The 10,659-nt window shown below is 39.6% G+C and overlaps 1 protein-coding gene across 11 annotated transcripts in view; it reads left to right on the top strand.

Annotated features, from left to right (window-relative positions):
• The window catches only part of bnc2 (basonuclin 2), a 519,175-nt gene that overhangs the window by 268,239 nt on the left and 240,277 nt on the right, over window positions 1-10,659 (top strand). The window contains exon 1 of one of the 11 annotated variants that reach the window (XM_043717614.1): window positions 3,290-3,354. The exons of the other annotated variants lie outside the window; for them this stretch is intronic. Coding sequence (XP_043573549.1) covers window positions 3,331-3,354 — 24 coding nt within the window. The 5' untranslated portion in view covers window positions 3,290-3,330. Of the gene's footprint in view, window positions 1-3,289; window positions 3,355-10,659 lie in introns of those variants that run through there. 11 annotated transcript variants of the gene reach the window in all.

Raw genomic sequence — 10,659 nt, 5'->3', positions numbered from 1 at the left:
AAGCCTCCTTCTTCCTCTTTACAAGACATTCAACCTCCCTCGTCAACCAAGGTTCCCTCACACGACCATTTCTTTCTTGCCTGACAGGTACATACATATCAAGGACACGTCGTATCTGTTCCTTGAAAAAGTTCCACATTTCCACGACATCCTTCCCTGACGTCCTATGCTCCCAACTTATGCTCCTCAGATCCTGTATTACAGCATCGTAATTACCCTTCCCCCAATTGTAAAACCCCCAATTGCACGCACCTATCTCTCTCCATAACCAAGGTGAAAGTCATTATTCAAGGTGTTTTAGCAAGGCACTTCAAAAAGTTCAAAGTAATTGAATAGACTTACCATGGTTTTGTGAAAGGGAAATCATGTTTAATGTATTTAATTATTTATTAGTGTTCTTTTCAGACGTAACATGTGTTGCAGATAAAGGGGAACCAGTGGATGCATTGTATTTAGATTTCCAGAAGGCATTTGAGAAGGTTCCACATCAAAGGTTATTTCAGAATGTAAAATTGCATGGTGAGGAGAGTAACATATTGGCACAAACAGAAGATAGTAACTAGCAAACAGAAATAAAGAATAGGCATAATTGGGTCACTTTCTATGAGTGGTGTACAACAGGAGTTGGCACTGGAGCCTTAACTACTTACAACTTGTATCAATGACTTTGAAAGGACTAAAGATATAGTTGTTAAATTTCAAATGTTTATTGAATTCAAATTCTAAATCTGCCAGGATGGGATTTGAACTTGGGTCCACAGGACATTGCCTGTGTCTCGGGATTAACAGTCCAGCAATAATGCTAGTAGCCTTCACTTCATGTGAGAATGTCTACTTTATCAGGAAGAAGAAAAAAGTTTATACTCCAAACACTGAAAGGTTTCAGAGCTCTGAAATGCAAAGGGAACTGGGTTTCTGAGCGCATGAATCAAAATAGATTAGTATGCAAAGGGTTGGCATGCCTCACTGTAGTAGTGTGCTTGAAATCAAGCTATGCTGTTGTCAGAGTTATCACAAAAGTTTAAGATTTTATCTAAGTTCACAAAATTCCAAAATTTACCAGACTTTTCAGACCCAGTTTAACAGAAAACAGACCAGATCTGTGCTCTTAACAAGAATTGCTATTTACCACAAACAAATACATTTTAAAAATCATGACACCAGGTTGTAATCCAACAGGTTTATTTGGAAGTACAAGTTTTCCGAGCACTGATCCTTCATCAGGGAGCTATTTTAGTTACAAGTAAAGAAGCATGAGCTATCAACATCCAGCTCTACTAATTAAAACTCTGACTCCCTTTTAAAGCTCACCCGACATACACTTGCAGACAGGTACAAACAATTATTGTCTCGTGAGGGGAAGGAAAAACTGGGAGAGCAATTCAACATTCCTTGTTAACAGGGTTCATTTGAGATGAACCTTTCTGCTTGCCTGGACTGTTTTTCTTTGGCCTCTCCAGGTACTTCCACTTGCTCGCAGAAAGAACACCATGACTAGTTTGCAACTTATAGAGTCTCTGTCTTATTGTTAAAAGGCAACAACTGGTGAGGGAAAATGAACTGGCTTTCTTCAGGCTGTAGGTGGTTTTCCTTGTAGAGGAAAGGATACCATCTGCCCTTCTGGAAGTTCAAAGGCTTCTGGATACATTGTTCACACAAACAAACTGCCCATCTACCTGGGGAGCTTTGTCGTTTTGGTCTACAACAGAAAAATAAAAAGATACAGGCTTTACTGGGTATAGAAAGTAATTAAGAAAGCTCATAGTTTGTTATCATTCATTGAAGGGAATTCAGTACACAAGCCAGGGATGTCATGTTACAGTTATACTTGATATTAGTGAGACTATATTTGAAATACGGTCTCTAGTATTGGTCTCCTTTTTTAAGAAATGGTGTAGATGCATTGGTAGCAATTCAGAGAAGATTTACGAGACTATTACGCTGAAAGGCACATTGTCTTCTAAGCAAAGATTGACAAGGTGAGGGTTGTAACTCCTGGAGTTGAGGAGAGTAAGAGACAACTTGATTGGAATAGTATATACTGAAGGAATTTGACAGGATGGATATGAAAAGGATGCTTACATTTGTAAGAATCTAGATCTAGGTGTAATTGCTTTAAAAATCTGAGGGGTTTCCCAATTAGGACAGAAATAAGAAATTCTTTTCAGAGAGGGTTGTGAGCTCTGTTCATCAAAATGTGGTGGAAGCAGAGTCCTCAAGTCACTTTTTAAGGCAAAGATAAATAGATTCTTAATAAGCACAGGTTATTGGGGAAGATGGAAATGTTGTTCAGGCATGATCTTGTTAAATGGTGGAGCAGGCGTAAACTGTCTAGTGTGCTGTTCTTCTTTCTAATTCACATGTTCATATGTGCAAGAATGGCTACAAGTCATGTTCTCTTCGACTGAGTGTGTTAACTTCTGCCTTCAATACTAATATATCTAACATGATTGTCCTTTCATATTCCAGAATATAGATCAAAACCAAACACCTGATTGTTTGTACAGCTCGGAAACAATAAATAAACACATTAATCACTATATATGATAAAATATGACTCCTAGAAAGTATTTGTTATATGAGAGAGAAGGATAGGACATGATTAAATTAATGTTGGTGTTAAGTTCTCTTTCAATCAATTCTTGAATGACCTTCTGCTGTTAGTTCAATGATTGAATACTCCAGGGATTTAGATTTTATCAAATTGTTGAGACTGCAGAGCGACACGGTGACTCAGTGGTTAGCACTGATGCCTCTCAGTGCCAGGGACCTGGTTTTGATTCAACTCTCGGGCAGCTGTCTGTGTGAAGTTTGCACGTTCTCCCTAGTCTTTGTGGGTTTTCTCCAGGTGATCCGATTTCCTCCCACAGTCCAAAAATGTGCAGGTTAGGTGCATTGGCCATGCTAAATTGTCCACCATGTCTTGGGATATGCAGGATAGGTGAGTGACAGGTGTAAGGTGGGATGCTCTTCAAAGGGTCAGTGTGAACTCAATGGGCTAAATGGCCTGCTTTCACACTGTTGTGACTCTATGATTCTATGATAGATTCCATGAACTGATCCAAAAGCTTCTCAAAGATGGGCTGTAGTTGGATATTTTGTGATAATGCAACATAGGCTGGTGCCCTAAGTAATGGAAAGGCAGGAAAGTGGGCATGAGAAATGTCAGATCAGCCATGATCTTACTGAATTCCAGAGCAGGCAAGAGGGGCCTATTCCTGTTCTTATTTCTTTTGGTCTGAACCTATTAGTTTGGGATTTGCTGACTTAAGTTTTCTTTTAAATCAGCCTGTTCTGACCTGTTGTGACACACCTCCAGGGCAGTGGGACATGTACCTGACCTCCGAGCTGAAGGTAAGCATGCTGTAACTGCACCAGAAGAGATTTTTTTTAAAACATCTACAAATTGAACCTGGGCTCTCATTTTCTTTTCACTGCATACCTCTGAGTGAGAGTCATAAATATTTTAAAGCAATCTGCTCAGACATGTCATGACACACCCCTGGAGCAGATGGGACTTGAACTCAGTCCTTCTGGTCCAGAGGTCATTGAGCCACAGAGGTTATTAGCATGGAAACAGGCCCTTCAGCCCAACCTGCCCATGCTGCCCAGTTGTCACAATTAAATTTTTCCCATTTGCCTGTGTTTGGTCCATATCTATCCATATCTAGGTGTTAAATGAATATTTTACCAAAGAGAGAGAGAAACATACCCGCAATATTGCAATTGGCATCTGTTGTCTTCTGCTTTCTGCCTCGCCATGTACCTTGATGGCAGCCTCCTGGTGGTCTGCTTTGCTCCCCGCAATTCATTTGCCAGATTAATGTTTCAGTCCAAAGTGATTTCAATGTGGAAACAACGTTTTAATTCATGTTTCGTTAACTCCATTTCATCACTGGTAAAATCCAACTCCCTCTGTTGTTTTCATTGTTTATTCAATTGATTTTGTTGACAATCAAGAATTTTCACTTTTTTTGGTCAGATTTTTGTCTTTCGGAATGGAATCTTCTCCATTGTTGCTCCTTCTCCCTCTTGGTGCAACTCTGTGAAGTTTAGTTTGAAGTCAGTGAAATAGTAAGAAAAATAATTGATTCTGTTGCTCAAAGATGACAACTGTTTGCTCGAAGATGCTGGATTTGGATGAGATGCATCCCTCTAACTTGCATGATCTGCCATTTTTACAGATTGCAGGTAATCTTTTGAGAGAATAGGTGCTGTTTCAAGCTTAATCCTCTGAAGTGCACTTTACTTTGCCCAATGAATGCCCAATGGCCCATGTGCATTGATTGAATCACTATTTTAGACCACAAATCTTACAAATTGACCAAGGGACTTAAGAATGTACTGCAATTATTATTTAATTAAAGGAACAGCAAAATCCCAGTGTATTCCCAGGGTTTAAAAGCAGAGGATGATCAATGGTAGAAATTTATGAGGGTAATGTAGACATTAAAACTCGTGGGCAATTTTGCAGATAGTGACATAATCATAGTCGTACAATCATACAGCATGGAAACAAACCCTTCAGCTCAACCAGTCCATGTTGACCATGTTCCCAACATAAATCAATCACACTTACCTGCATTTGGCCCATATCCTTCCAAACCTTTCCTATTCATGTACTTATCCAAATGACCTTTAAATGTTGTAACTGTACCTTCATTCACCATTTCCTCTGGCAGTTCATTCCACACCTGAACTACTCTGTGTAAACAAATTGCCCCTCATGTCCTGCTTAAAGTTTTCTCCTCTCACCTTAACAAATGCTCCCTAGTTTTGAACCCACCCATCCTTGGGAAAAGACCCTTGCTATTCACCCTATCTATGCCCCTCATGATTTTATAAACCTCTATAAGGTCACCCCTCAGTCTCCTCGGCACCAGTGAAAAAAGTCCTTGCAAAAAGGAATGAGGCAAATTTTTACACTGAGGGTGATTTGCATGTGGAGTGAACTTCTTGAGAAAGTGGGGGATGCGGGTACAATTTCAACATTTAAGAGACATTTACATAGATACATGAATAGGAAAGGTTGGAGGGAAATGGACCAGGAGCAGTTAGGTGGGACTAGTTTAGTTTGGGATAACGTTCAGTGTGGACTGGTTGGACTAAAGGATCTGTTTCACGCTGCATGTCTCTGACTCTGTGGCTCTCCTTATAGTTCAAATTTTCCATTCCTGGCATCATCCTGGTAAATCTTTTCTGAACATTCTCCAGTTTAATGTTATCCTTCTGAGAGCAGGGTGACCAGAACTGCACACAGTACTCAAGAAGAGGCCTCACCAATGTCCTGTACAACCTCAACATGACGTCCCAACTCCAATACGCAAAGGTCTGAGCAATGAAGGGAAGACTTGAGGTGACTTTTTAACAATGGGATGGAAAAGGCTAACTGTTTGTGGAAATGGGACAAGATTGGAATTGTTAAATGTTAGTGTGCCCACAATAAATAATTAATATCTTGTCCCAGATGGTCCTATGTCCGAAGAGCCCAATTACACTTGTAACACATCTAAACAAATCTATTATTTCTTAATGCAAATCTAAACAAATCTATTATTTCTTAATGCTTGAGAGATATTCACATTGCTTGCCTTTATTATAAGCTACCTAAGGAACTAAAACCCTCTAAAGCAGCAGTATTTTTTCAATTCTTTCTTACTCTGGCCTAACTGCTGATTAATTAAAACACAAGCTGATTATCATTGGCTGTGGCAAGAGTTAAAGGAACAGTATTGAACTCATTAACACAAGTGGATGGCAGAACGTCACAAAGGTGCTGACCATCCCACTACTGCCATTTTGCAATGAATTTCCTTTTGACAGTAAGTTCTCTGTTGGTTTCTATGATGAGATTATTTTATTCTACAAACTAGGGGTCTTTATTGATTTTAGGACTCTTGGTTGCAATTTGAAGTTTCACATACTTCACCCCAGACACCCAGCATGGAGTGATTTGAATGTTTAACCTTAGAAAGGGACTTTAGTGAGATCCTTCAAAATACAACCCTGGAAGCTTCAGCATGTTGGATTTTCATGGAGGCATAAAGAACAATATGGGTTCCCATTCATCTTAACCTTTGTCAGTGTGAGCACCACCTTCAGCATTTCTGTGTTGGAACCAATTTGAACCACTTGGATCCCAATATCCAACAAGTTTAGTACCCCAATACTTGCCAGTTTCATTTAAATGACAGCCCCATCTCCAAATCGTTTTAGCCTCTTTTGTCTGGGACAATGGGAGTGGGATATGTTTTCTAAAAAAAACTCAACTGTGAAAATCTCTTCAAACACCTTTAAATGTCCCAACACAACCATTAAGATTTATTAAATGATCCAAGGACTCAAGTCATATGAAAATTTGAGCTTTTCTCGAAAGGAAATGATTTGTTTACTGAACCAAATACTCATGGGAATAATTACTGAAGAAATAAAGAACTTGTATTTACATAGTGCCTTTCACAACCTGTAGATATCTTAAAGAGTTTTTCAATATGTGCAGGAGTTTTGAAGTGTAGAGGCTGTTATAATTTAGGACAATACAGCAGTTCTCCAATGGATGAAATACCATCAGAAGAAGAGCAAATTACTTATTGAATGAACCAAAGGCTTCCAAGTGTTGCAAGGGGTGAAGCTGTTACTGTACAGAATTGAACACAATGCCAGGAGCAGGAAATAGTCAGTCTTTTCGTTTCAACAAGGTGATAGAATAGATTTGCTATATGGGCATCTGATGTGGAAGGACAGAGTCAATATATTGAGATATGCTGTGTTGGGCATCGTTTAATAGTTAAAGCAAAATTAACCTTGTGTAAGTGTTAAGATGTCTCCAAGCTTTATTATTACTATGACATGCTACTAATGTGATTGAACAGAGAGATATCTGCATCAGCTTTAGAAAATAATCTCCAGAAATCCATACTTTACAGAAACTGAGTGAAACTCAGCTGAATATTTAGTAAATTTGCTCTATCACTTCTTGTTTTTGAACCAAGTATCTGAGCTTCCCTTCAGATGGGTTAACACTTCCAAAAGTAATTGGACAATTTTCGGCTTGTGATCTAGGTTGAAAGTGGTCTTCTGGAGTGAGTGACTTTGTTTGTTTGTTTGTTTATTTATTTGATTGATTGTTTTCTTTAAAGCCACTGGGTCCTGTTCCCATCTTGCAGTGAACACCGTGACCAGTATTGAGCTTAATGTCATTATAGCAGGTCTGAAGAAATTATGAGGTTATCCTAGAACAGAAGGAACAAGGTGTTGTGTATATAGCACTGTTAATACAATAAAACAACCCAAAGCACTGCAAAGGAACGTTTGACACTGGACTGTGTGAATGGGTAGTTGAAGAGAGCGATATAAAGGAGGAGAGCTTTTGATTGATGGATTCCAACGATATGATCTAAGTTCGGAGAAGACATGGCTGCCAATGGTGGAGCAATGGAAGTTGGGAATGCACAAGAAATATAATACCAGTAAAAGTTGTAGGTTTTAACAAGGTTAAAGACAAAGGGAGGTGATGAAGTCATGGAGGGATTTAAAACCAGGAATGTGGAAATTTAATACTGAGGGGCTGCCTGACCAAGAGCCAGCATGTTTGGGTGTTGGTGAATGGGATTTGGTGTGAGGTTGCCCATGAGCTACAGACTTTTGGCTGAGCTCAAGTTTACGAAGAGCAAAAGAAGCCAACCAGGCTGACATTGGAATATTTGAGGTTTTTAAAAAAAAGGCAAGGGTGAGGCAGAGACAGAGATGTATAATGTTGCAATGGTGGAATTTGTACTTTCTTGCATTGGAAGAGTGCTGGTATTGGCGTATTCACTACTTTATTTTGTGCCTGCTTGTTTCCATGATGGCCTCCCTTGTGTTCCTTTAGCTGTGAGTGGTAACACCATCCCCCAGAGATGTGCTAATGAACTCCAGGGAAAAGAACAATACTAAATGACTGCACTAAAGTCTCACTTAATGGACTGCACGGCGTAAACACATTCCAAGAGGTGTTTAAAATCAAGCCATGCAATATCACGCCACTGCTATAATTTCTTTCACTTGAGCACGATAAACCTACTCAAAGTGCTTCTAAGAGAATAGAAAATGTTTGTCCAACACTTGTAGAACATGTGTTTAACCCCCACACCCTCTGCAGTGCTGAGTTCCCCTGTTTGCTCCAAAGAATGTTTCTTCAGAAATAAAATGTCTGATGGAATTTTCCTCCTAAATGTTTGGGAGGGAGAGAAAAACACTGCTGGCTTTTCAAAGAACTGAGTAAGGAGAGTGAACTGCTTTAGGATATGTTTCAAGGCTGTTGCATGGAGAAAAATAGAGGATCCATGCTTATTAAAAGAAACCTTTGATTTGCAAATGCTTTTCCGTAAGATGGGCACAAGATGCAGATATTAACCTAAGACCTGCCCTGGATTCCTCAGACCTTGTAAAAACAAGATGGCTGTGGGTGCTCAGCAGTCAAGGGACAAGTGGCGAGACAACCAGAAAGACAAAAGAGCCCCTGAGAAGGCAGCTGGAAGTTTTTCTGCTTGTGGTTTGTAGTACAGCTGGTTTCAAATGTGTCAGCCTTGTTCTGCCGAGATTGCCACAGTTCAATTGGCAGAATGTGAATGTCACAGCTGGTAATACTTACTGTATCTGCTGTAAAGTATGTGATTCATTAGCTGGAACCTTCTGGTTTTTGAGCCAAGCTGGTCGTGTTTTCATTAGGATGTGGTAAAATCAGGGTAGGGGGTGAAACATGTCCGGAAATCTGTAACTGTTTAATTGTGAACCACAATCAAGTTTTTTTTTAAGAATTGAAGCCTGTATAAATATTAGAGTTACTGTTCCTTGGATGCGACATCATTTTGTCAAGTTATTTTAGTTTCATATTAAGTCTTAAGGGTGAAATTGCAGATTACTGACTCAGTGGTTAGAATGTGTAACTGGCTATCACATTGGTTGAAAAGAGCACCTTTAATGCATTTGAAACTAAATTTTAAAAAATGAGGAAGAAGAATAGGAGGATATGTTGATATGGGTAAGGTTGGAAAGGGAACATAGAATATTTGGATTAAATGTGATGCAGCAGAATTATATTCCAGCATGATATATAATCTGATGGCCCAACATAACTCACATTACCATTCCCATAAAGGCTAAAGGACCAACCATGGTTCAATGAGGATTAAAGGAGAGTCTGCTAGGAGTTGCATGAAGCATACTGAAAAAATGGGATGGCAATCTGATGAAGCTATGTACAGAACAGGACTATTTGTCTGCCAACCAGCGGAAGCAGCATGTGAGAAATAGAGCTAAGCAATTCCCACAGCTAATGGGTCAGATGCAAGCTCTGTGATCCTGATACATCTAGCCATGAATTATGGTGGTAAGTAACTGAAAACTAATCGGAGGAAGATCTATGAACATCCCCATTTCAATTATGAGAGATCCCAGCACATCAGTGCAAAGGACAAGGCTGAAGCATTTATGAGCATCTTCAGCCAGTGATGCTAAGTAGATGATCCATCTCATCATCCTAATGAGAGCCTTGGTATCACAGATGTCACTTTTCAGCCAGTTTGGTTCACTCCATATGATATAAAAGACGGCTGAAGGCACTGGATACTGTAAGGACTGTATGTCTTGACAACACTCCACCTGTAGTACTGAAAACTTGTGTTCTAGAACCAGTCACACCCAAAACCAAGCTACTAGACAGGCATTAACCTGGCAATATGAAAAATTCCCCAGGCAAGTCCTGTCCATTTTTAAAAAAAGAAAATCCGGTCAATTTTACCCCATCACAGTGATCGATAGTGACAACCTTATCAAGAGTTACTTACTCAGCAGTATCTTGTTCACTGATGCTAAATTTAAATTCTTCCAGACCACTCAGCTGCAGACATCAAAAGTTTGTTATAGTCTTGATCCAAAAATGGATTAAAAAGCTATACTTTATAGGTGAGAGGAGTGTACTGTCCTTGACAATACGGTAGCATGACACCCTACGGCATTGGAGACCCCAAGTAAAATTTCAAGTTGATGGGAATTGAGTCAATGGTTAGAGTCAAACTCAGCACAAATAAGGATAGTTGTGGCTGTTAAAGTCCAATCATCTTAGTCCCAGGACATCACTGCAGAAGTTCCTTGAGTTGATAAAAGACAAGTAGCATTCATGTCATTCAATATTCAAGAAATTGCCATCTCCAACAAGAAAAAAAATTAACCATCTCTCATGACATTCAATTGTGCTACCATTGCTTAGTTTCCCACTAGTAACATTCCTAGGGTTATCATTCTCTGGAATGGATCTAGACCACCAACAAATATTGTGGCTACAAGAGCATGATAGACTCTAGGAATCCTACAATGGATAACTCATCTCCTGACTCTCCAAAGCCAATCTACCTTGTACAAGACACAAGTCAGGTTTTTGATGGACTATTCTTCACTTGCCTGAATGAGTGTAACTCCAGTACCCCTCAAGAAGCTTGACAGAATCCAGGGCGAAGCGGCCCACTTGTTTGGCATTCCATCCATTCACCATTAAGGAACAGTGGCAGCTGTGTGTACCACAGCTACAAGATGCACAGCAGAATTTTGTCATGGCTCATCTAACAGCACCTTCCAAATCTACAGCCTCTACCACCTAAATGGACCAGGGCAGTAGAGAGA

Source organism: Chiloscyllium plagiosum, chromosome 2 (genome assembly GCF_004010195.1).
Source record: "Chiloscyllium plagiosum isolate BGI_BamShark_2017 chromosome 2, ASM401019v2, whole genome shotgun sequence".
Taxonomy (NCBI): Eukaryota; Metazoa; Chordata; class Chondrichthyes; order Orectolobiformes; family Hemiscylliidae; genus Chiloscyllium; species Chiloscyllium plagiosum.
The sequence above is the reverse complement of the archived record's forward strand: the minus strand, read 5'-3'. Positions and strand labels throughout refer to the sequence as shown.